The 27,485-nt window shown below is 38.6% G+C and overlaps 1 protein-coding gene across 2 annotated transcripts in view; it reads right to left on the bottom strand.

The window, feature by feature from the left end:
* Positions 1–3,610: 3,610 nt before the first annotated feature.
* Positions 3,611–27,485, bottom strand: part of LOC146328379 (glutamate receptor ionotropic, kainate 1) — a 34,676-nt gene continuing 10,801 nt past the window's right edge. Inside the window, exons 2-16 of one of the 2 annotated variants that reach the window (XM_084717385.1) lie at positions 26,211–26,378; positions 25,849–26,106; positions 19,177–19,358; positions 18,583–18,636; positions 17,947–18,120; positions 16,385–16,528; positions 10,267–10,374; positions 9,128–9,169; positions 8,219–8,332; positions 7,925–8,128; positions 7,600–7,823; positions 6,448–6,566; positions 6,029–6,246; positions 5,239–5,464; positions 3,611–4,288 (exon numbers count right to left, since the gene is read on the bottom strand). In XM_084717385.1, the coding sequence (XP_084573511.1) occupies positions 3,999–4,288; positions 5,239–5,464; positions 6,029–6,246; positions 6,448–6,566; positions 7,600–7,823; positions 7,925–8,128; positions 8,219–8,332; positions 9,128–9,169; positions 10,267–10,374; positions 16,385–16,528; positions 17,947–18,120; positions 18,583–18,636; positions 19,177–19,358; positions 25,849–26,106; positions 26,211–26,378 (2,525 nt within the window). In that variant the 3' untranslated portion in view covers positions 3,611–3,998. The remainder of the gene's footprint in view (positions 4,289–5,238; positions 5,465–6,028; positions 6,247–6,447; positions 6,567–7,599; positions 7,824–7,924; positions 8,129–8,218; positions 8,333–9,127; positions 9,170–10,266; positions 10,375–16,384; positions 16,529–17,946; positions 18,121–18,582; positions 18,637–19,176; positions 19,359–25,848; positions 26,107–26,210; positions 26,379–27,485) is intronic. The other variant, XM_084717386.1, reaches the window with a different exon arrangement.

Here is a 27,485-nt window from a genome sequence, read left to right as displayed (position 1 = left end):
ATGATGCCTGCAATTCTGCCAAGTACATTGGTTTTTAATTAAATTCGCTGTTGTGAGAGTCAGATTCAGCAGAGTCATTTTTTCAGCTTAGCGGTGCAGAAAAATCCCCTAAATTTAAAGAAAGCCATCATCCTTTGAACAAAGTCACATACTGTAGATTAACCATGCATTCATCGTGTGCTGGTGTCGATAGAAACTGTATCTACAATGTAACTGGCAACTGGACAGCAAGAAGATCTTGTGTCCAGAGCGAACAGTTACATCCTCAGTTGCTGATTCATTTAAGTGCAGCATCAGTTACAAAATGTTATTACATGGCCTTGTTCAATACTTGTTTGTGATTAGTCAATTATGGCGTTCTATGGTCTGTAATTTCTCAATAGCAGACTGTTGTTATGAATGACAGACCGTTGCTATGGATGCAGTTATGATCATAGACTCTGGGGGAATAATAAAATAATTTTTAAATCAATATTTTGTGTTAAATTATTCATTTTTAAGAGGTTAGCCATGTAATAAGTGGAATAATGGACAGCAAGGGGGGTCATTATTCCAAAATACACCATGACAGGGTGGTGCGGGAACCCAGCGCAAAGCGTTTAAATGTTGACCTGCTCATTGTACATTATCCCTTACTTATAAGTGTTGTCAGTTGGTGTCAAAAGATAACTTAAAGCACTTACGCTGGTTGGTGAACCCTCATTAGTGAGGTCTGTTTCTTTTCTGAAGGTGTTTTGTTTGGTTAAGGAGTGTACTGTGTTGGCCTGCCCTCCCCTTTGCTTTGCCTTGTCTCTTGACTGTTGAGACACATACCCACAGCATCCATCACAGCATCACAAGTAATCAGTTGTAAAAAAAAAAAAAAAACAACAACAACAACAAAAAACTATTTTGGATGAATTTTAGAAAGTGTGGTTAAAAAAAAAGAACACAACACTCAACAGTTGTTCAGTCAAAATCAAACAATCAATTGGACTTCTGGTTGATTGTTTGATTTTGACTTGCTGTCATACTATTTCAATGACTGAGACAGCTCTGAAAATTGTTTTTGTCATACTTACAAACTGGCTGCACCTGAATAGTTGAATCTACAGGAGATGAGTCCTGATTACAAAATGTATGTGTCTTTTCTTGTTTGTGGGCACTCAAACTCAATTAAACAGTTTGAACTTAAAATTTAAATTTGTGGCCAGGAGCAGTTCAACTTTAACTCTTAAATATTAATATCTGTTCTCCAGTGATACAAATGAGCTAATAAAAACTCCAGTGTCATTATGTGCATACAGATGATGCTTTCCTGACAATAAATACAACACTAACATTGGATTGTCTGTGAATGTTTGGGCTGTCACATTCAAATTAGCATCATTTTGTATAATGCAAGAAATATCTCAGACTCATCCATATAATAATCATAATCATATTTTCCATTTGCTGTTGACTCACTGTAGGTATTTATAATGTGTCACTGGACAAACACATCTCTTTAAAAACATGATAATTATATATTGAGGTAATGCTTGTTTATGAATCCCACTCAACTGTCCTTAGTCATAGGCATAATTATTTAAAACCTAAAACTCTGTCACGTCATCGTGAATGTGACACAAATCCTATAACGCAGACACAAAACAAGCAAGGCTCAGTATTACCTGTCAGATTTGGGGAGGGGGAGACGAATTTCATTACATGTGCAGGATTTTCTAATCTGTATGAAAGGGCCTATGCACTTTTGAACCAGGAGTGTTTACTATGTGTTTATAATCCACTACCTAATGAGGATGTTATTTACAATCCTAAACCTGAGTGAGGTGAATATGGGCCTGATCAGAGCTGAGGGCAGGCAAAGAGAAGAGGCGATTCAGGGACGCAGTCAAAAATACATATTTATCCACCTGGATTATTTTGGTGTGAGTTGCCAAGTTTCAGAGATATCAGCTGCAGAGATCTCTGCCGTTTCATGAATATAATGGAACTAGATGGCACTCGGCTTGTAGTGTTCAAACCACCAGAAAAATACATCTGAAAAACTCAACATCAATGTCTCCTTTCAGAATTTGTGACCTGGTTACTCACAATAATCCACATGCCATGTTGTGAGCAGTTTCATGTAGGAATTATTTTCTTTCTGCTGAAACAGCTTTCAATTTTATCAAACACACAAAATCGATTGTCTATTTAAGGCCTAAGGCCCATTTTCTTTCTATTGAACTACACCTGTGAACCAAATCCCTGTACAAAAGGCAGCATGCATCTACTCATGGGTGAGAGGTTACAGTGCAGCCGAGGAGGGAGCAACTGTTTACATCCAATGTTTTCATGAGCATAAGCCTTCTAACTTCTACGTTTTCTTCTGTGTGGTGATTCAGCTGGCGTTTGGTACAAAGAAAATACACAAAACTGCTCATAATGTGTCATGATTTCTTGAGCTTTTAGATTTTTTGACACTTTGAGCACCACAAGCTGAGAGCCATCCAGTTTCATTGTATTTGAGAGAAAGCAGACATCTCTACAGCCATAATTGCCAAAACACCAAAACAATCCACATAAATAGCAGTAAAAATAAGACAAAAAAACTGTATTTTTGATTTTGGAGTGAACTGTCCCTTTAACTTTGAAACCAGAGGCCATCTCTACAGTGTAACTGGGTGCATTGGTAAACCTTTTTTAGTGGATCCACTGATTTACATTTGCATAACAGTTTGTTAGGCTGAATGCAAGCAACATCTATACACGCCATAAATAAGACATTGGTGATACACAATATAGTATGTAAGCATATAAAAATAATTTGTGCAATAAAGTAGTTTTTTCCTGTGGTGCAGGCTAACAACAAGCAAACAAACAAATCTGAAGTTACTCCAAACCTCTGATAGCATGAGAGAAGTGTTTCATCCAAATTTTTCCCTAAAAATGACCAAAACAAAAGATTGAAAGAAAAGTATCACAACAATTAAAAACTGTAAAAAGGGACAGCCACAATTTGAAAGACATACTACTTGTACAAGACCTCAGATCTTCTTGATGTAACCCAAAAGTTTTGTGGATGAAATCAAAACCTTGTGATGTCTCCATCCAGTAAAGGAAAAGGCTGTGTGTGTGTGTGTGTGTGTGTGTGTGTGTGTGTGTGTGTGTGTGTGTGTGTGTGTGTGTATGTGGACGAAGGGAGCAATCAAAACCAGACAACCAGAAATAAAAGGTTAAAGGATGTAATGTTCTCACATAACTTTAGTCATTCTGAAACAATTCCAACATGACGAAACTTATACATGCATGTTTATGGACTTCATATGATACAAAAAGCAAAAAAAAAAAAACGTATAGACAGTAAGCAAGTGATGGCCTGAGTGTCAAGCAACATGAATAAAATCTTGAGGGAGCACTCATTCATACACAAATTGGACACAACCATAATTGAATAAATCAAGATTTTTTGAAATACATGAGTACATACAAAAGTGGTAAGAAGTGATGTTGTTATGTCAAAGTTTCTGTGCGCTATAAATATGAAAATGGCAAACGGTTCGTGACAGAATACTCTCAAACCTACTGCAGCTGTTGAAATAAACCTGGCAAACATGCCTCCGAAGATACCACTTACCATCCACAATATCATGGCATGACAATGACATTTGTTTTCACACAAAACAATTTTACAATGTTGCAGATTTTTTGCAAAAAACAAACAAAAAAAAAAACAGCAAGGCCAAAATGGTCAAGTTTCATGATGTCAGAAGTCAACAACCATATGTCATCAAAAAAGGGGTTCAGATGTATTCTTCCAATTAAGACTAAAATGTTCATGTGCTCTACATCAAAACTACTGAAAACACTAAACTCTGCGTTAAAAAGTATTTCTGTTTTGATTGTAACAATGCAGTTCAACACATTCAGACTTAAAATTTTTGTTGGCCCAGTGATTACTGTAGTCCTCTGAAGACAACAATGACAAAAGTGTATTAGGTTCATAACAGTCTTCGGTCGAGTCCCCTCATGTGTTAATACTTGTTGTGCCATTCGCACTGACCAACACTCACCTCCTCGATGTCCAAGTTTTTTCTGGATTTGTAAATAAACTCTCCGATCGCTACAAAAACTGAGAGGACAAGTCCGGCTGCCAGCACAATAAAGATTCCCCCTATGTTCTCCACACCCAAAGCGCTGGCTTCTTTGCTGTCCTCCTCTGGGCAGCCGTTCCCTCTCCACCATTTCTCCTTCATCATGTGCAACTTTCCCTCCTCTTGAAGCTGCAGGATGGCGATGGTGACCTTGTCTCTGTAAGGGGAGCCTATAGACGGGAAACAGCAGCAGGATGAAAACCATTATTACTGCCATTACCGATAACAACACCTTTGGGTTTGTTGTTTCGTAGACAGATAGGGAACATTGATTGTTTGTAATTGACCCTTGCTAAATCCTTTCTGTTTTTTGCTCTGTACTCCAATAACAGTTGAGCAAGCTTGGTGCCCAGTGGAACTTAAGGCATCTGTCTCCTTTCCTGTTTCCTTTACTTGGATGTGCTATGTACTTGTTTGTCTATGTTGAGAAGAACCAGGGTGAAATAACTGTATATAGTCACATCTTATGTCAGTTAATGTTAGCAAAACGCTGGCTAACCTGCTAGCTAATGATTCATGTAGATTATGTAGCTCAGAGGTCAGTAACTTTTACTATCTTTGAGACTTTTCTTTTTTTGGATTTGGCAACCATGGTTAGCTCAGGGAGATGTAAGACTAGCCACTGACCAAATGTATAAGAAAAGGTGCTGAGCTGTATGTATAGGTACATAAACTTTTTTTTTTTTAATTTAGTGTACACACTACACATTTTTCCAGTTGGAGAATGTAAGAATCACTTAGGCCCAGAACAATAAGTGAAAATTGAAATGTAAAAATAAGAACTGTTATTAATGTAAGTAATGTGACAATTTTTTTGTCAAAGCAACAGGGAGCCACTGGAGAGGCGAAAAAGAGCCGCATGGTGTTTCAGAGCTGCAGGTTGAAGACCCCTGAGCTAGCTTGTAAGCTAGTGTTTTGCAAATATTATCTAACTTAAGATGTGACTTTTACAGGTCCCTCAGCAAAAACTTTTAACCATATTCAAAATGTCATTTTCTTAAGCACATAGCATATCTAAGTACAGGATACAGAAAAGGAGAAACTTGACCGAAATCCCACACGGGGCAGGACTTAGGAAGGGTCAGTTGTAACTGTGTAGTTTGTTACTCATCTTTCTTACCAATCGGGGTTCCCACTCCATAGCCCTTTGAATCTATCAGGCCACCAATCTGTGTGAGGTTGCAGTTACGCTGGCTGATGTACTCGATGCTGGTCGACTCCATCAAGAGAGCGTAGTCTGTGGTTAGAACCCTCTGAATCCCCTCCCGGTTGTTTTTCACCAAAGCCGTGTTTTTCCTGCTGCTCATGAATGCCCACATTTTCTCGTAAGTTGAGATCTTAGATTTCTGTTGAATAAGAGTCAGGATTTATGGAAGTTTAAAACAATGCATCTCGATGGTCAACACAGCAAACAACAACACGAAGAAGATAATGTTGATACATGTTCCTGTGTGGTTGAAACATGGTTTATTCTTGTTTCTTATATTTCAATTCAGACAGTATTCAGAGACTATCTGCTGACTGGAGCATTCATCCTGACGCACGGCCGGAGATTGGATGTGAAGTGTTCATTCTATTTTCTCTGCACATTCAGATAAACTGGTTGCTGTGCTACAGGCAAAACAATAAATCCCTTTATGGAAAAATTGGCCACAGTTTTTTGTTGTTTAACTGCATTTATGAAAAACTTTCTAAGATACTAACCTTTAACCTTACTAATTTTTTCCCCAACTCCATTTTCTGCCAACCCATCCGACAGCTTCTCATTTTACTGTACTGTCTGAGCGCTGATGGCTTCAGGGTAAAACTTGTCAGGCTAATTAAAATCAAAAGCGGTGTTCTTGTTCCATCCATCGCCCCATCAGTGTACAGTTAGTTTCCCATTTACTGTACAGTGGAAAGAAGTTTACCTTAAAAAACGTCATGGTGGAGCCGTCTCTTACAGCACCATACTCTATTTTGGTTTGCTTGGCCAAGTCATCTGCAGAGTCGATAGGTGAGTCCATCCTCTCCACTGTGAGGAAGGCAGCCAAGTTGGCAGTGTATGAGGAGATAATGATCAACGTAAAGAACCACCATATTCCACCAACTATCCTTGTAGAGAGGGCCTTAGGCATCAGTTCGGATCCTGTAAGATAACAACACAAGGAACATTATGAATTCAACAAACAAATACGTCATGAGAACAGTATGCAACAAAAAACTACCAACTACCTTAATTCTACACCTGGAACATTATCCTTTGCAGGAAGGCCTTGGAAACTTCTAAAACTTTGTGCAAGATATGATAACAGCATAAATATAATAAAAACAGTTATATTTGCGGTACCTTGCTGCATAAGTGCCCCAACTCCAAACCAGACACTGTTTATTAGAGTGAAGTTGTTTTCCACCACATCTGAGTCTGGGTTGCAGGGATGAGGGTTGTACCACTCATAGGGAGTAAACCTGAAGGTGAAGAATTTAACAACCAGAATTAAAGTAATGTTAAAAAATAACTCAACAGTGACAAGATGATATCATATTTATGTCTGTTGTATCAGCTCACATATATGAAATTATGGAAGAAAGGTCCGAGCAGTGTAGCTCCCTTAAGTGCAATTTATTGGCACATCCACAAGTGACATTAAGCTATTGGTCTTAACTTGCTCTTAAATTAAAGAACAGTAGCTCAAAAATACACTTGTGGATGTGCCAATAAATTCCACTTAAGGGAGCTACAGTGTGTAGACCTTTCTTCCATATTTTCATTGCTGTCTTCTATTGGTCCAGTAGCTGCCCTAAACAGTATTTGGATGTGCATGACTACTAGGCATTGATTAACAGCTCATATTTACTCATTACTTCCTGTATTACCTTTCCAACTCATGTTTAAGACAAAATGCACAGGTAAAAAAAACAAACAAACATTATATTATTACATTATTACATATAAAAAACATGAACATTATAAAAAAAATCATTTTTACCGGGATCTGTATCAAGAATAAGGCTCCTGAATGTATGTGTATTATGTACCACAGATTAGTACGACAGGGCGTCTCAATAGCCCCAAAATGCTTAATTTATAAATGTTATGTTGTGACACATTTTACCTTTATCAAAAAGACAGCAGCTCTTGCAATTTGGATATCGCACTTGGCCATATTGTGATTTTGCTAATATTTTGAGTCATTTCAGCCCCAGCAAAAATCATTCTTACTTAATTCTGACCAAGGACTCAAAAATATTACTGTGTTAAGTTACTGCAGCACTGTGCAATGCCTTCATAGGTCCTTGTTACAGCCAAAAATGATCAACTATTCATAAATCTGAATGGATTATTGCATGCAGGAAGTTAAAATGTTTAACTGAAGTGACATGTTGCCTTTGTGTAAACAATTGCAAGTGCAGCCAAGTGTGTTTTTGGTAGAAACTTTTTTTTTTGGTGTAACTCAGATGAATCTGATCAAACTGTTTTTTTCTTTCCGTGTTAGTTTACCTGGCTATAACAAAGAGCACACAGCTGACACCAAGGCATGCCAGCAGCACATACATCCAGATATCAGGAGATAGCGGGTTGAGGAAGGAGAATACTCCTGGATTGGTGCCGTTGGGTTTGTGGTAGAGGATGCTAATCCCCAGCGTCATGAAGGGCTTGGAGAAATCGATCACCTTTTCCCTCACGTACGTGATGGTGAGAGGGGCCACGGCAAGATCAGCCACCTAGTACGGAACGACAACATCGAGCAGAGCCACAGTTAAAGACAGGTGATGCTGCTGATCACTCGGATATTCTCTCATTTTTGATAGAGATTGGTACTTACGTGGTCGATTAGTTCTCGCACCATACCGTTCCACTCCCCCTTGTCATTCTGAGCTCCATATTTGCCATCAGACACCAGTTTTACCTCATAGGAAAAGCCCAAAATGTTGGAGAGCTCTTTGAGCAGGTCCAGGCAGTAGCCCTCAAAGCGATCATTTCCATACAGCGGCTTATCAGATTTCTTATACATGACATAAGGATTTTCCTGGAATAAGGCACATTACAGACGTCATGAGTTTTATCAACACATTCCTGATCAAATGCTGCCTGTTGATAATTTTATTTCTATTCATACCAGAATAGTTGTGACAATGAGGGTCCTATTGGCCATTGAGTCGGTTACGTTTGTTGATGAGTCCTTGTTGTTCTCTGTTAAATTAAGGCCTGTTTGGGAGTTCCACACACCAATCTGTGAAGGATAAAATATCCAAATAAGCACACTGACTGGACATTCAAGATTCATAGCTGCCTGAGTCACCTTCACATTGATCAAGCTAATGAATGCAAAGGAGGGAGAAGAAACCAGCACTAGGAAGCAGAAAAATAACAAGGGAAGAACAATCAGAGATTAGAGAGTGGGAGAGGCGGGGAAAGGAAAAGAATGTAAAACACGCTGTCTTACAAAGCTTTAAATTTCTTCCCACTAGGCTTGGGTGGTATCTGTTTAGTCGTACCTTCTTCCCTCCATGACATATCACCAGGTATTCTTCTTTTAGCACCTGAATACACTCGGACAGCAACACATCAGTGGGCTAATTTTAGTTGGAAAAAGACCTCAAGATAAAGTTATATGTAGTGATATTGTCATATTTCTATGTCTAGTCATTAATTAATCTATAGAGAAGAAATGACCAGCCAATTATTTCTTTTCTATCTGCAAGTAATTATTCTGTTGGCTATGTTCCCTGTTTTAATAAATACATTTAATTTTAATTAATTTTCCATCAACAACAAAGAGGTGCACCTTCTAAAGTATGTTCTAGATAACTTTATTCACTGTGATGGTACAGAAAATCATACCTTTAGGATTTCTAAATACCCTCGTATACCATAATACCTTGATACCACCCAAGCCTACCTCCCACTAGAGCCTAGGAGGTATTTCTTTTTTAAGGGGGGGGGCATCACAGAGGGCAGAAGGCAGAGTGAGAAACTAAACAGTGTCAATATTCCTTTAGACTGCCACGGCAGCTAAAGTACAGACCTTTTTCCACACTTTATTCAGGCGGTTGTTGCCCGCGATTGTCTTGCAGAAATAATAAAGAGAAAGTATTTTAATGACAGAGCCCTGAACTTAAAGAAAAAAAAAAAACAATAAACAATGATGATGAATGTTGGGTCCAAGACAAGGTGTGGAAAATAATAACTCCTGCTTATTTCATTTTAATTTCAATCTTAACATCCAACTGCAGGGCTGTACCGAATACTATGAATCTTCAAAGTTCTGTTTATAACGTTGACATCTGAATTCTAAATCAACATTCAAGTGCTGTGCAGCTTTTTTTTTGCATGCCTAAATCCTGTATTTCTGCACAGTTGCAGATAACGTTTAGGCTACACTAATGTTGTTAGTATTACACTATTTGTAGAATTAGATTCCACTGGTTGCTGTGTAGGATTGTTTGCAACTCGTGTGGTCCAAACATTTTCCAGAGCCTAGGTCTAGATTAAATCATTTTCAAAATTCACAACATATTTGTAGGTGTTTAGCCTTTCAAACCAACATTTTCACTGCAGTCAAAAAAAGTGTTTGCTCTCCTGCATGCTGCACATACCGGTGTCAGTGGAGCAGGCAGCATTATAACAGCTCCATAAATGACATTGATGCTGACATAACTAACAAGTTATATTCATTAAAGAATGCTGATTTAATAAAAAAAAATACTACCTCATTTAATCCGATGAATCACTGTCTTAAAATTTAGGATTTTGTGGAAGCTTCATTCAAAAAGATCAATAGAAGCCTCTAATGGAATAAAAAGACATTTGGTACAGCCCTATTCAACTGATATAACTGAACAGTTGCAGTGAAGAAATCTGTCATTAGCAGATATTCAAGTTGATGACAAAATGGAGAGCAGCACTGTCAGCGTACCTAAAATGACAGCTACAGCTAAACACACAAACTTTGTGTTTAAAAAGTTGTAGGTGAAATTAGGACACCAGAAGTCAAGATACTATATATTGTTTAATAGACGAGCAACTTTTCTGCAACTTTAGAAAAAAGAGGAGGATAGAGTCTATAGCAGTGGCCCTGTTTGTTTCTATTTTCCTACTCCGTTCAGCTCTGCTTACACAAAACCCGCCTGTAGTAACAGTGTAGACACGGGTCAAATAGTTCACCTTCTCCAAGCCATCTTCCTTTAGGCTGATGACATCTAAATCAAATTCTTTCCGCAGGCCGTCCGTCTTGTTTATAATGATTTGTCCCGTCAAGCCATTCCATTGTGCCTGTGGCAAAGAGGGGGCAGAAAACAAAGCCAACAAATCCTTCAGTTTTTATTGTCATATACATAAATGCAAAGTCAAGCAGAGGCCTGGAAAATGAAAACAATTCTTAAAGAATGAATAATTGATGAGTGCTATATTAAGAAAAGAACACTGACAAAGGCTAACTGCATCTTAATGGGCATTTTTGCATTGGCTGGATCCTCAATGGAAATATTAAGTGACTGAACATGGTGGACGGTGATGTAAACAGAGCGGGCAGGCATGGCCTCTGTCTGAGCAGAGAGCAGCGGGTGGGCAGCAGAGCTAAGAGATATTTGAATGCAGCTGATAATGAAGTGAGCTCAGCTGAGTAACAGTCGGGTTAAATCTCTATTACAGACGGCTTCAGAGAAATGAGCTGCATCTCAATTCTACGCTGATGGAAGAAGCTCACGTCAGTTTTGTTATGAGAAGGTGGCATATCTACAAATCAATACACTGACTGTAAAATTTCCAGTGGTCATCCCATGGCATTTCATAAACTTTAATTTGTCTGACTAATATATGCAAAAAATATAATTAAAGGGACAGTTCACCCAAAATGCAAAGTCCTCACATATCAAGCCTTCTTAAGCCCAGTTCAGCCAAAGATTAACGACAAGATGAGTTGAAACTTACAACTATTTACAATGTGATGCTCTGCAACAGTCTGAAAAGCTGCAAGTTTACACCAATGCAACTAGAAGAGATGTTGTATCATCTCCATCATGACCCTTCATACTTCAGCTCTAACTGTCAGCAGTTCAAGTGTTTTTTTTTTTGTCACTGGATATGATTCAGAGCGTCTTAAAATAGGAATATTTGTACTGACAGTGAATTATTTCCTACAGTTGCATTTCTAGTAGGAATAAATGACAAATACCAAAATTTTATAGGTCGATATTGCCTATTAGAGCTATATCATTCTATGTTGTACTGACATATATTTGCTGATTAATATCGGCTATAATAACATTTGATTTGACAGCTTGTCTCAAAGCATTTAATTTGAATTCTTAGACAAAATGTGCTATAAAAACCAAAGTATACTTGTGAAATATTTTGATGTACTTCACTAGAAAACATGTTTATAATATACATGTTATACTTATATAATAATAATATTCTTTGTATTTGTAGTAATAATGTTGTCAGTTACATTTGGTTCAGACAGTGCGATGAACTACTAGTTCAGCCATGTTTGCTCACTACACCTGAGACTTTTACATCTGAGTGCAGCTGTGGTTGATCAAGGAAAGATCTGAATAAGGCGAGGGAGCAGTGAGCAAGTAAGCCAGTAAACCAGAGAAATAAAAGATTATTTTCTGATCATGTCTGCTAGAAAGCTGCACAACCCTGCTGCTAATTGTCGCCTGATTCTGTCTGAATGAGGCCTAAAGCCTTGTGGCATTCAGACACGGCTGTTCCACAAACAAACTGATGAGGTGATTCCCTCTTTCCTGCGTCAAAAACTCTGAAATTACTGACAACTGACTCAGCCGGGTGACTTTGCTATGAGCTGATTTGCTGCTGAAACAAGCAATGCACCTTATGTTCTACAACCAGCCACTGGTTGAGCTTGAGTCAATTCACACTGCTGCAACTTTTCCCCGCTATGTTCTAAAACGGTTTTGTCTTGTTGTGAATCTTTGGTCTGAGCTGACTTTTAGAAACATGCGAGGAAAGCAGAGCTCCACATTCCTAACTGAGGCTGCTGCATTACACCTAAATAAGAAATAATCTAATCACACTTTGATGGAAAAATCCCCAACTGCGGAAACAAAAGCATCCTGCTGCTCCCTCATACGCATATCATCACAGAAAAACTGGGTTACTTGTGATAATCTATACAAGTTTATTCCTTCAGCACAAACACAAGACAGTTGGTTGATCTGCTTGGGGGAAAAAAGTATTTCTCAGTGAAAGTGATCACAACAAGGCCTGTGGATTATTGTGAGTAAGTGTAAACACTAATAAACTGTTACTATGTTTGAAAAAGGACATAAGCGTTGGGTTTTTTCCATGAACAGAAGCCAGAAATAATAACCAAACACATTTGGGAAATAAATGATACAAGAGCTGTGCTCTCTTGTTTATTTTTAAAGGACATTTTGGGGCACTTGGAGGGACACAAACCAATTGACACTGAGCACATGGTGCTGGCAAAAGCTCCAAACCACCACATATACTGAAACTATCTGAATGTTTAAGTGGCTTTTGAGGTGTCTGGAGGATTTTTTTGTTAAAAATCAATTACAAACAACACTGAGCCTTTGTGTTTCATCATCCTGTTCTTACAGCCTTTAAACAGAAACTTACATCAGTCCGTTTGTAAGTGGAAATAATTCTACTGACCGTGGCACGTGGGAATGTCGCCCGCACAAGATTCGAGATTAAACTTGCTGACATCACGAGGGGTGTTAATCCCCTTTGTAAAGTTTCTAATGCAAAGATCTTTTGCATGTATAGAAGGTTACAGAGTATCATTTGATGAAGTTGCTCTTTGATTAGACCGCTTCACACAGTCTTATTGCACACATCTGCGAGATTTACTTGACCCCTAAGTCCAGATTTATTCCTGTCATTAAGTCTCTTTTTTTAAATCCTCACCAATCAAAAGTGTCTCTGTCTCGACCATGTGTTGGTGTCATTACTGTACATGTAGTGAGGACATGGTTCTTCTCGGATTGGAGAATCCAGATGATAAAAAAGGATAAGAATGAGATTTAGACACACCATGGACTGAAACCTTGCTGAACATCCATGGACATAATGGACAGACATCATAGTGAGAAAAACTCATTTGCTTTTTTCCAGTCTCTCCCTCAGGCCTCTATACACCACCTTCATTGACAAACATGCTCTGTATGCGGATCAGTAAATTTAGGTAAACAGTCCAAGTGCACAAAGCTGAACCTAATTTTCTTGAGCTGGGGGTTCTTAATGAAACTTTCTCTGCAGAACTCAGTTTTTAGCATTAAATATGTGATACAGCATTGATTCCTGCAGGGGAAATTGTCTTTTTGCTGTCTCTCCCCCACATGAGCAGAGTGCAGGCAGAGCCACAGAGCAGCACCCCTGGATTCAGTTTCTTGCTGAAGGCCACTTCAGATAGCGCGGCTATAAAATGCAATCACACAGAACCATATCAGTATTTTGAATGTTTGACCATTTTAACTTAAATTCTCTATACTATGCAACTGCTGATAATTTTTCAATTGTACCAGTGATTTGTTTTTACATGTATCTTCCACCATCTATGCAGCCGCTGTACTTCGTATCAAATTCACCTTGGAGGAACTGCAGAGAGAAAATAACTTGCTATAAGTGTCTGCCGCAGTGAACATCATGTCTAATTTGATCATTTTCAATGTTTCATGATTATTGTGTGGTAATGTAGTGCAGACTTTTTCAAATCAGTCATACCTGCCAAGTGGATTGTTAAAGAAATAGAGAAAATCCACGCAACCTCATTGTATAATAAAAACACATATTTAAAAAAAAGTTCAAAAATTGTCAAGTCAAGCTTTGGCAGAAACAACGCAACACTCTCAGTGACAGCACAAAACACTCGAGAGCAGCAGGCACCGAAAATTCCTCCAATGACAATATCACTCACTATGATCTTGCCAAATAAAAAAAAAAAACTCCCAGAAATACAGAAAACAAAATCTGTGCTTTGTCATTGAACTACACTGCAACGTACAACTTTTCTTTTTTTTTTGTCGGTGTGAGATGTCAGCGGATAAACAAAAGCCTGAGTCTCATGGGTATAAAAATAAGACTTGGCAGGTGTGTTAACTCTCAGCTGAATTACCAGGCAATAACTGATAAACATAGACAAGATGTTTATTTTTACACAGTGATAAAATTAATGGACACAAATTGTCATGGTTTCTACCAGTTCTAACTATCAGTGTCACTGTTTGGTCTGGTTGCCTGCCACTAACCTCTCCTGTCATTTCAGATGCTGACATTTGTCCAGTAGACATATATATGCATTATCCTTTTGATCGCACATCAGTGTCGCTGCCATACTGGACAGGGAAAGACTGGCCTGTAAACAAGTACAAGTAACTGGGTGCATTTTTTCTGGATAAAAAAACACTATAATGTTTACATTTTATTTCATTTAGTGAGTCGTTTTTATACGCAAGGTTCATCGACATGGATTAAGGAAATTTACCCTTGAATATAAGATGACTCATTGACAGCAGTTGTGAAATGTTAACATTATAGTGCTTTTTATCCACAAAAACAACAGCTCCCTCATTTATATGTATATGTCATGGATCTATTATTATGAACCACTTACTGGATACAAAGATGGCGCACATTCAGTTCAATGAGAATTGCTCACCTGGCGCATACGTCAAGTTTTCTAGTTTCCAGGTTTACTTTTACACTTCTGCAGTGCTGTAGTGTTTCTCCCTCAATTTTAATAATTTTAACTTTTTTTCAGCTCGAGGAAAGTTTTACAAATATAAAACTTTCATATAAAACCATCATGGATAAAAAAAAAAAAAACATAATAGAAAGAGTCAAAATTAAGTTTGCAGTTCAAGGTGTCCATCAACAGTTTTAGAGACGTCTCTTTTATAATGGTGGCTTATGGGAGAAAGGCTTTATGATTTGATTGGGATTACTGGCTGCAATACCACTGGGAAAAACTGAAAACTAGACTGAGCAGCAATGCGATGTTCAGGTTCTATTATACTTCTGTGGTATTTATTCACAGGCCAGTTTTGCTCGGTCCACTATGGTAACGACACTGATGTATCACCGCAACCAAAGCAGTCAATGCGGCGTCTACGTATGTATGTCTGTGCTTCACCCTTCAGCTGTTGTCCTCAGCTGACCTCCACCTGCCCACACACCTGCCCCCTGTTCTCCTAATCAGCCTCCTCAGTATACATACTGGCCGTGCTCTGTCAGTTGCCTGCCTGTTTTGTACCTGTGCTGAGCCTTTACGCTGATTGCCAACAGAAAAATATATAGTAAGTGGTTGGAAAATATTGTCTGGTAGTTTTTGGTGCAAGCGGTTTGTAATAAATGGGCGAAAGCACCAGTACGGTCCTTTTAAATTAATGCACTGTCATACAAAAACAATGCTTGAGAAGATATAGGACGTAATGTTTATCGAACAGAAGACAGAACGCAGAACAATACACTGTTAATCACCAGTGGACAAGAAGCTCATATTTTATACCTCTGTGTGTTTAAGCAATGCTGATCACAAGCCTAAAAAGTTCTTTATTTACTCCCTGCACTCTCTGAGCTCTTTGGTATCTCCTGTGTCCTTCAATATTCTGTCCCCACTCTTAATTGAAAAGCTCATTCATCAAAGAAACCTCTAATTAGAGAGTTCAATATAACAAGACAGCCTATCAAATTCAAATAATATATCTTAGCAGAGCTGAGAAAGTCCACTGACACAATTAAATTGGCATCATGTCCACTGTGTATTTTCCAAAGTGTCAGTGTTTTTAAATGTGCTTCTGTCTCATTGTGATCCTGCTCTGTCTGCTGTCAGATCAACAGTTCATGCAGAATTTAATACTTTTCACTTTCAATTACCAGGAGACAAGCTATGGCAACCCTCAAACTGAAAACAATGCAGATATGGGGTGAAATTTATGTTAAAAACTAATACATTTTAAATTGATTAAGTCTTATCTTATTCTGTTTCCATTAAACATCCTTATAAAAAGCTGCAGCAGCTCTCAATGAACAGCTCTTATCAGTAGCTCATCTGACAGCCCACTAATCTAAGAAACCAACATGCAGCACATGACATCAATCCTCATCTCCTGAGAATAATTAGTTTCAGTATAATCGTCACACACATGTTCCTCGTCCATCACATCTCCTAACTCTATTGTTTCTGCTCCTGCTCCCGAGGAAATGAGATCGAGGCGGCAGGCTGTGAAACGTTTGGATGAATGAGTGGAGGAAGAGGGGCGGGTGTCACACATTCATAAACCAAACTCACGTCTTTGAGCATGTTCATGAAGCGTGATCCAAAGCGCCAGGGCTTGTGTCGGTGGCACTGAAGGGAGCTGACAGTGATCTGGGAGGCGCGTTGCGAGGCGGCAGCCACCATGTAGACGGCGTCGTACATCAGAGCTGCTTCCGTCTGAAAGAGAAACACGCCAGTCATCATCCATCAGCGGGGAGCACAAATCACGTCACGCGCTTATCACATCAGGGCTGTTGATGTACACGCACGGCGCCGCGTGTTTCCTAAAAGCACACCCCAAAACTGCAGCGCTAGTTTTGCAAACTACATGGAGAGCAATCAAACAGGCACCTACACCCAGCCACAGTGAGCGCAATCTGGTGAGCAATTTTATTTAAAGTACCTTTCTGATTGTCCACACAATCAGAAAGCAACGTGGTGGATTGCTGGATTCTGACTTAAGTGTGGGCTCCGACTAATTCTGTGTTAGGGTCTTGTGCGGCTTTATATATATTTACATATAATCTGTCAGTGATTATGTCTGGATTTCTGCAGTGGCCTTGTTTCGTATTAGAGCATCATTTTCGGCCAAATTTGAGTTCAATTTGACTGGTTTCCCCTTTGATTGTAACAAGTTTCGTAAATTCTGTTCATTCCCTCACCCTTTCAAAAAATGTCAAGAACTGGGAAGCTTTTGTGACTCATCAGCTTGATCTCACCGCATACACAAAATCAAATCAATAGAAGGCACAGTGTGGAAATTAAATGGGCCGATGACTGACAAACTGATGACGAACGACTGTTTTAAGCAGTGGCCAACTCTTCTCAGCTGACAAGCTTGTAGACCGTTCATATATTTTTTGTTTATTGTTTAGCTTTATAAGGATTTAATGGGCTTTCCAGTGACCTGTTGAACATGTTGCTTATGGCAGCACTTCTCAAACAGAGGTCCATGGCACTCTGCCTGGGGTGTGTGTGAAGTTTTTAGATTCATTTAAATTATGATTGCATAAAAATACTTTCAAAAAAGGCCTCATAGCTCCATGTGTAATATTTCTGAGTACAGGCGGGTCGTGACCTCAAAAATGTTGGATCTGTCTATTTCAAACAGCCATAGTTCAGTACCTAACAAATATTTTATTTTAAAAATCAAACATTTTAAAGTGGCTTCTTATTGTGAGCAGTCCACCCTTGAAAGTGTTGCATTTATATTTTTGTTGAGTGTGTATATGAATGTTTCTACCGCTAGTCAAGTACACATCACTCACGCATCAAGGAGTCCCTGACTGAGAGAAAATGGAGAATTTCTGGCTTACAGCGTGTGAACGATCACAATACCATGTGAGAGGACACTTGGCAGACTTTTGAAGGACCAGTGTGTAGGATTTAGTTGAATCTAGCTGTGAGCTTGGAGACTGCTACCAACTCGCCTCATCCTTCCTTGCCAAGTGTGTAGGAGAACCCACTGCAGCCACCAAGCTCATGAAAATGTGGAAGGCTAAAGCTAGCGTTCGGTTTGTCGCTTGTTTGTCAAAATGTTACACACAGGACCTTTAACATAAGGAGTGACAAGAGGAAGGTAAAGGTGAACTCACTGTCATCATCCCCTCCATCATTCCGGTCTCAGCTTTGGAGGGAGCCTGCAGTCTCTCCATGGCCCACCGCTCCACCACCGAGGCCACCTGAGGACTGTCTATGTTGAGGAGTCTGAAGCCTGTCATGTTGACCCCGCTGTAGCGATACGGCTCCAGGTCGAGGGCAAACAGGTCCTGCACAAGTGCCACAACACCGTCAGTGCAGAATTAATGTGATTCTGCGTAAAAGTAGACGTGACTTTACTCAGCAAGGGCAAAGGGACATTTGATTAAAACAGTGGAACAATATACGGTATAATACCATGGAATTATGCCAAGGGCACTGAAAACATCCAGCAATCTTATTATAAAACAAACCACAGATGTTTGAGTTCATCTGCATAATCTTTGCATAACAGAATCTTGAGGTGGGTGCACACATCTAAGCTTGAGCAGGATAAAAGGACACTTAATTAAGACAATGGAACAGTGTGTAATTACATGGCATGTTACCAGCGTACGTATCCATCAGATTTTTCAATCAAAAGGAAACATCAACAGTCAAAGTTCCTGCACGCATACGTCAAACAAAACAACCTTTGTGTGTTCTTGAGATGCATAAATGTGGATCACACGTGGAAGTGAAAGTTTTCTTACCAGTGTGGTGAAGAAGAAGTGGTAATATTCAGTCATCATCCCCATGGATAAGATCTAAACAGGATGAGAGAAGAAGGAGTGATTCAGTTAGTACATTCACACCAGAGTTCTGCTCCAGCCAGGATAAATAATCTTTTCTATCCCTAACGCTATCCAACCATATCTCTGCCCAGGGACTCTTGTAAATTACACATTCCGTCTGTTTTCTGAGTTGCCTCATTTTGTATTGTTTGCACGCACGGTTTGCATAAAGAAGTGAGTATATGTCACAATTTGCTCATGTTAGCGTAGTGTTTCCAATTAATCTTCTGTGCAGCTTTTGGTTCTAAATGTGTATGTCTGGCTCGAAAATAGGCTCTGCTTGGATTTGGAAATGAACATAGGATTTCTGAAGGGGATAGAATTTGACTAATCTTGCACATAGTGAATATTAAACCAAAAGCAACGCAGAAGAAACACCAAAATAACACAGAGACTATTCTGCGCTGAAAAAGTCTAATTGGATTTCTGTCAGGATATGAAGTTATGAACTAAACCCAGAGGACAATGACCTCTGCTTAGCGTAGGCTTCAGGCTGCTTGGCTCGTTATTCACCTGCTTGAGAACATCAGCTGATGTTTGGTACGAGCAGTCAAAGATGACATAGAACTCCTTCCCCTTCTTCATCTCTTTCAACAGAGGACGGGCGTCTTTACTCCCTGTTGGCAGCTGACGGATCTTGATTTTAATGCTGTATCTGGATGGAGCTTTGATCAACTCTTGCAAACGAATCAGCCCTTAAATAAAAAGACAAGAGAACCATCATTAGATCGACTCGCAAAATCACATGCATACATAAAGCCCACCCTCTGTAGGTGTTTGATTCAACTATAAATATTAGAGGAGGTACAATAATATTGATCATTGTCATCGGCCAATAAAGGCTTTAAGACGAAACATCAGTATTGTCCCGAAATGAACTGTTATGACAGACGAATCTGTGAAGAACGGAGAAAAAGAGGCACCAGTGAAAGCCTGTCATAAGAGTTTTCAAATTTTGCCTCGTGAATGTGTAGATTTTGAAAAGCCTTGCATGTTTGCTAGGGTTGTTCCAATACTGACACCAGTATCAGTGCACCAATCTAATACCATGTAAATTATTAATCCTGAAACAGGACCCTGTTACTTCCCAGCAGCAATCGTGTACGCTTCTAGCAATAATATCACATCACACAGGGATAGTAGTATACAGAAGTTAATAATAGTAATTTTTAACAAACTAGTATTCAATTAGTGCTTGGTATCAGCCAATAGAATCAGTATCGAGAAGGAAAAATAGTATCAGAACACCTCTAAATGTTTAATGTATATTGGAGTTGACATAATAATGTGTTAATTCCACTACAGGAGAGACTTGATGCTGATGAAAAAAATAAATAAATAGATAAAAAAAATAGGTGCATGTATCTGCAAAATTAGTTGAAATATCAGCATATTGGATGTGGGCAAACATCTAATATCGTGCGTCCCTAAAAATTACTCCAAATGAAAAGGTTATTTGTGCTGTAGTGTGACAGACTGTAATTAAAATACAATCAGTTTTGTGTTGGTTCCATGTTGTTAATTTTCAAAATACGTGAGGTAGGTGCAGTGGTGAACAGTAATGAAGTACGTTTACTTGAGTACTGTACTTAAGTACATTTTTTGAGTATCTGTACTTTACTTGAGTATTTGTTTTTTTTTTTTGGAAACTTCTGACTTTCACTCCACTACATTTCAAAGACAAATATTGTACTTTTGACTCCACTACATTTCTAGGAAGGTTGTTGTTACTTTTTGACTGAGCTTTGAAGTCACCTGATGCCGTTTTTTCTTTTCTAAATCACAGTAGCTCCTCTCAAATGGGACTGATGTAAAAGTGGAAATACATCATCCAGGTGCTCTCTGTAACAAGAACAAGCAAGCTCTCCCTCTTTCATTCAAACAAAAAGCTGTAATGGTGACGGCAGGAGAAAGACAAAATTAAATCTCAAGATGTTATTATAATTATTCATTATTCCAGGTAGCTTTTAAAGTTGGATTGTTTTTATCGGGGTGAAAAATACAGCATAATTCATGTATATATACTGCCTCTGAAGACAGAAAGAAATCTCAGTTATTTACCAGACTTGGAGAAATCCTTAGAGTTGGCTTCAATCTAATTTTATGATGTGATTTTAATACAGTTACATCAGAAAATGACAATAGCTGTCCTTTTTGGTTTTGATTGTATTTCTATGCTGAAGTTTTTATTGTTGTTTCTATAGACTTTGTGTAGCAGAGTGATTCTACAAGCATCAGTGCATCATTAGATGGATTCAGAGAGTTACAAGCTTCTGTAAATGCATCATGAAAACAATACAGCATGTATTGATATTAGAAAATGTACTTTGTAATTTGAACGCTTGAATACTTAAGTATTTTTAAAAACGTACTTTTGAATACTTAAGTATTTTTTAAAACCAAGTACTCTAGTACTTTAACTTGAGTAAAATTTTGACTGAGCAACTTTCACTTGTAGTTGAGTAATATTTGACCAGGAGTATCTATACTTTGACTCAAGTACTGGGGTTGAGTACTTTGTCCACCACTGGGTAGGTGGCTTTTCTAAAGAGTAAACATCAGTCAAAATGTTAATTTGCCCAACATCCACTTTGTCAACATTTCATTATGTCAGATTAGATGGAATAATTGAATGATCAGATGGTTCACAAACCGACGTTCTCAAATATATCCAGTGTCCAGCTGAGAATATGGACAGAAAACCCAAAGAACATTTAGCTAACATTTAGTAGAACAGTTGCTAGCAAGTTCACCAGCACTTTGATGGATTTGCATTTGTAGTGTTCGTCTGGTAAACAACTTCCTTAGCAGCAAGTAACTAGGTTACCATGGATACCAAATGAAGCCGAGGGTCTAAGATGTAACTGCGCCTACAATGATTAAAATAATAATTTAAAAATAATTCCGGTTAGACTAGGTCATCTGATTGCTTTGCTTTGGTCACTGTATTTTGAAAGTGTTCACCGGAAGTTGTGGCATGCTCCTTTAGGCTACATTGACGCAACTTTGACCAAATTTGTGCCGCACTTCGTCGATGTGACCACTAGAGGGCAGCGCAAACACATTAACAGTCAACCTAATATAGCTTTGTGAAGTAGGAAAAATACAGACATTTTCTGTTTGTTCGTTTCTCATTGTTGTAATTTGTTTGACAGAAGTGCTAACATTAGCTGTCACCTCTCTGGTGGTGGCGGTGACGAACGTGGTGTTGCAGTTCCCGGTTGTGACCGCTGGAGGGCGACTTTTCACTGGAGAGCTCATTTTTAAATTCACTCCGATGACTCGCTAATCCCACCTGCTGTTAATACAGACCTTAATTGATCAGTTTTCCTTAGTGAAACTGTCGTTAGCAAGTTCAGCTGCAGTTTGCAGACTATTTATGGTCATTTAGTTTTTTAATTACTTCCGTTTGGTCACTATTTTGAAGGCTTCACCGGAAGTGTTGGCATGTTTTTAAATCTACGTTGACGTTACTTTGACTTCTTTGTGCACTGTATTTTGAAAGCGGTAACCGGAAGTGTTAGCATGCGTTTCGAGTCTCCATTGACGCTACTTTTACTAATTTCAATGCTGCAGTTCGTCATTTGGCCACTAGAGGGCAGTGACGACATCTGATTAAATACACTGTCAACCACTGTCACCACAACAGTGAGCTAATTTAACCTTATTAACTCATTGCTCTTGTAAGAGGGTAATTAGTTCCCGTCAACCTTACTCGCACAAAATTAAATTTGTCAGTTGAACGTTAGCTCACTGAAGGAAACTTGTCCGTTTCTCATTGATTTACTTTGTTTTACAGACGTGCTAATATACGTTTTCAAATCTCTATGCTAGCTTGACGAATTTTGACGGTGCAGTTCCCGTTTGTGACCACTGGAGGGCGACTTTCTACTGGAACCCTCATTTGGATACACAGGTGAGCCGCCATTTCCACCCAGAGGTAAACTTTACATCACAGAATGTCTGGAAAAAATAAAATCCAACCGTACACCCAAACAATATCAGTTTAGAATTTAAGTAACTAATATTTTCCCCAATTAATGCCTGGCAACTTACTGTTAGTTATGACACGTTATAATCTTCACTTATGCACACTAATAATAATAATAATAATAATAATAATGACGATGATAATTATAGTAATAATAGTAATAATAGCGATAATAGTCAAAGCTAGGAACACGTAGACCTCACATTCGTCAAGCGACATCACTGCAGACAAGGTAGTACACCCACACTTCCGGCGAAGACTTTCAAAATAAAGCGTGCAAAATAGGCGAAGTGGGAATGGGACATTGTGCTGGACGCAGGTGGAAAAGGCGTGGTTGGCACGTGTTTTTGATGCGTCGTTTCGTCATAAGATATCAGGGCTCTCAAATGTCATTTACTGTGTGTGAAAGTGTATTTCGAGCTGAATATCACTAACATATGACATATTCATCAGACTAGCCAAATTGTCACAGCAAAGCCAATAGTTGACAGCTGTTTATAGGTCAGGAAAAGACCATATTTCAGTTGCAATTCCATGCAAACAGCAATGGCGGTGTTTGGCGCTGCAGTGAAACAATTAATCGTTTTCAACCTCAGAATCACGATGTTCATCTTGTGCCTCCGAGTGACCTGTTGTATTTAACTGCCTCGAGAACAACCAGACGGTGAGAGAATCAGAGCCTGACTGTCAGAAGTGCGGTGGTTGCTGCAGGCTGTGAAACCTGACAGGACCTCAAATGTCAAAGAAGAAGCTCTTCAAAAGGTAAGACACGTGTTTCATCACTTCTCTGCAGCCTGCTACAGTTTAGAGAGTGGATGCTTATTCAGATTTTACCTTGTTACTCAGTTTGAGATGATCATGAGCAGTTTTTTTTTAACTAACTCATAACTCTGCAACACGAAATCCTCTACATAAGTTGCTGTTTACATTTACATCATTTCTCTGTATCCTTGGTGCTTTTGTGAGTGGAGTAGTTGTGATGGGGTGCAGCAGTCATTCATGTGAAATTTTTGAGAATGGTGAAAAATGTCTTTCACAATTTCCCAGAAGTCAGCCTGTTATCTTCAAATTGCTTCTTTTCTCTGACCAGCAGTCAGACACATAAAGATGTTAAAGTTACAAAGATTTCAAAACAAAGAAAAGCAGGAAATCTTAACATAAAAAAAAAACAAAAAAAAAAAACTGGAAGCTCTGTGCACCTTAGCATTTTAACAATACACATAAATCAGATCTGTTATACAGTCCTTATTGTGTTAACTGTTGTATCACAGCTTTAATCACAGAGCTTGACGTTCTCAGGCACCATCCCTGATTTCAGGCATAGTGCACTTTTATATTCATGCAATACTTAATTCAGTACATTATACACGTTTCCTCCTGAACAACTTTTCAGACTCTCTGATTTTTCTTGCTTTATTCTCTGTAATTAAAGTCACGGTCAAAACAAACGTACATTAGCTGTGAGCTTCACAATAGAAGGGAGTCCAGTAAGACCATCAAGCTGTCATCTGAAGGGTGATAACATTTTTAGAATACACCTTTTTGTTTTATGATTTTGAGAACTTTCCCGCACTGGTTGGCACATCAAGTGTGTCTGTTAAAAGCTGTGGAGGAGCATTTTAAATGAAGAGAATCAATTCTAAATCACAAAACATCAACATGATCATTTCTAAAGAGAAACAAGGTCTCAGCCTCTTTCCAGGCTGGCCTCTGTTTCCATTTGCCTCAGCTTGACAGTGCATTGTCCCGTCATTGTTTCTTCTGAGAGGCTCATTTCTTGTAATAAGTTTTTTTGGCCCATATTTTAACTACTAAAATTTGAGCACCTTGTTGTTAACACCTAGACAAAACAATAAGTTTTTTGTTTGCATTCAACAACTACAGCTCCCATGAGATTTTGATAATAGAAGACTTGTAGGAGCTGTAGGAATAAAATATCTTTGTCATTTCGACAAGTACAAGAAAATTCTGTTTGCAACATCCTTAGACATCGATGCTATGAAAATAATAAATAGGATATGGACAAAGTCAAATATCACAATATATCAAATAACTTAATTTTGATATTGCAGATAAAATGTAGGGATGATTATTGGTGCTGTCACAAAAAAAAAATAAAACCAAGAGATTTCTGATAAATAATCATCAATAATGTGGATAAAGAAACAAACAGAACAGCTAAAACAGTCTTCTAATTACTCAAATCTAACTGGGGCTCAACCAATGCTGGATTTTTGAGGCTGATAACAATATTAGGGATTAAAAAAATAATCTGATACTGATATACTGGCTGATATCCTTTATGCAGAATATAATGTACAGAATATTGAATATTTACTTAAACTCTAATTTTTTTGCATTTATCCTCAGCAGTGATTTACCCTTTTGACAAAGACATGTAACAGAGGCAGGATATTTTACAGTTTAACAATAAATGTTATTGTCCAAAATTATATCAGGGCACTGGTATGTTTAAATGAGCAAATTAGGTCTTTAAAACAGTTTGTGCAGCTTTTAACACCAGGTGAAGACAACATTTATGACATATCATGATAGAACGATGATGATATCTAATCCTATGTCATGATATTGATGTAATATTGGTGTATTACTCAGCCAGATTTTTTCTTCATGACAACTCAATGTGAACGACCGTATTAATCCTTGAGATTTGAGGTTATTAGTCACAGCAGCTGTTGGTTGTGTTGATGCACATATTGAACACACAGTTTAACTGTGTAAGTGTGTGCGTGTGAAGTTAGTTGTTAGACACTTTATGTGGGTGTCATTGTATTTTTTTCAAATCAGATTCTTCAGTGTCAACAAACACTGTGATCGTTCCACGTCGCTTCTTATCAATGTAGGGCTGCACAGTTCATTGAAAGTTTTAGCAAAATTGCAATACGGCCTTGTGCAATTGTTAAATCACAGAAAGTGCAGTATGTGTTAAAGGTGAAATGTGTGTTGAAAGGCTTTTGAATAATGAATGTTGTGAGGCAGAGTTGTCATTTTAACATGTTTTTCAAACAAATAAGGACAGTGATATAAAAATGATCATTTACTCTACTATTGCAAATCATATTGCAAAACCAATATCAGTCAAAATAATTATCTATAATTAGCATTTGATCAATAATTGTCCCTCTGGGATTATCAGCAAATGTCTTCTGTCATCAAGTCTCATTTTGACTCACCAGTTGCGTCCTCGTAGACAACAGTGACCGTCTTCCACTTGTAGAACTGCACTATGTCCAGCACAGCCCGGCTTATGGAGGTGTATTCAGGGTAGAGGTTAATGTAGAAGCTGTCTTTGTTGTCCACTGACGGGTGTTTCCAGCGTGTCTGGATGTGAGGGACTTCCAGGGCGTTACAAATAGACTGGACCGCGCTGACAGATGAGCTGTGTGAGGGGCCAAATACGGCCCCAACTCCCAACGCCAACTGGTCACAGGCTGAAGTGGAAATGAAACGGAAAGAGAAATTACCAACATCAAAAACAGTCTTTTATGTTTCTTCAACACAGAAAGTTCTCAGACTTAAACAAGATCATCCTCACCTCTTCTTGAGGCCTCAAAACTGTCGAATAGGTTTATTCTCTGGATGTCGTAGGTCAATGTGGTGTTTGGCATTAAGGTCCGGTTCCTGTTTATGTTGGTTACAGCAAATTTAAAGGCCAGTTCTTCAACACTGATTGGCTCATTCTCAAGGGTCTCAAAGATGCCCCCTGTAGGAAGAGGAGAAACAGGTGGTGAGAGTGTTAGCCAGAGGTTATTGGTTGAGTAACAGTGTTAGGGATCAGAAACGTATGCCTCCAAGCTGATCGATTCCTTATATCAGTGCTGACATGTTTTTGCAAAGCTGCTTGAAACTTGCAACAAGAAGGAGTCATGGCACAGAGAAAGAAACTGTCCAGAGAGTTGCTACGTTTCACAAAGTAAGATGACAACATTGCTAGTAACAGGGCTGAAACGATAATTGGTTTCACAATAAACTGTGATAAAATTCCAGACTGTTAATATTAACATTGCAACCGTTAATTATCGTGGTGCCTGGTAGCTCAGTCGTGTTCGCCCCACATAATGAGGCTGTGAGTTCTCTGCAGCTCACTCTCCCTCCCCCTTTCTTGTCATATCTTCAGCTGTCCTATGAAATTAAAGGCATAAAAGCCCCCAAAAATATATTTTAAAAAATTATCATAATGATAGGTTTGGAAAAATTCAGAGTAAATACTGTCCAGCATCAACCAACGTTAGTTACAGTCACCGGATGCAGGCACAGCAGCAACTTGGGTTTGTTTTGCATCAGTGACAACAAAGACATCACAGAGGACATGATGCGATTTCAAATCATCAGGAGGTTTTCAATGTAAAACTGATTTCAGTATGTGTATCAGGACTTTTTGAATATTTTCAGCACATTTTAACAATACTGCAACAGTAATGAAAACTGTGGTAATATTGGTTCCTGTAATCGCAAACATGAACGCGATAGAGTCGGCCCATCTCTGTGCCTCACAGTCATCGACCACTGAGGCCTCTACCATCCTAACACTGTGATTTTAAAGTGCCTTAAAACTGATGAATATTTATTTTTAGCAGTGTCACCCAGAGAGCACAAAAATGAAGGATAGGTGTATTAGAATAACACCTTGCGCACAAGTAAAATAATCAGTACGGCCCAATTAGTCATTAATATCCAAGATACATATATATAAAATGTATAAAAGAAAATATATGGTAATATCAATGATGGCATTGTCCATTGCAGTGTTTCACCATGGACACCATCATATGCCAGTTTGGTAGACATCATCCAAACCAAGAACACCACT

This window comes from Lutjanus erythropterus, chromosome 4, assembly GCF_056507025.1.
Source record: "Lutjanus erythropterus isolate fLutEry1 chromosome 4, fLutEry1.hap2, whole genome shotgun sequence".
NCBI lineage: Eukaryota > Metazoa > Chordata > Actinopteri > Lutjaniformes > Lutjanidae > Lutjanus > Lutjanus erythropterus.
This window is presented reverse-complemented; position numbering and strand designations above follow the sequence as displayed.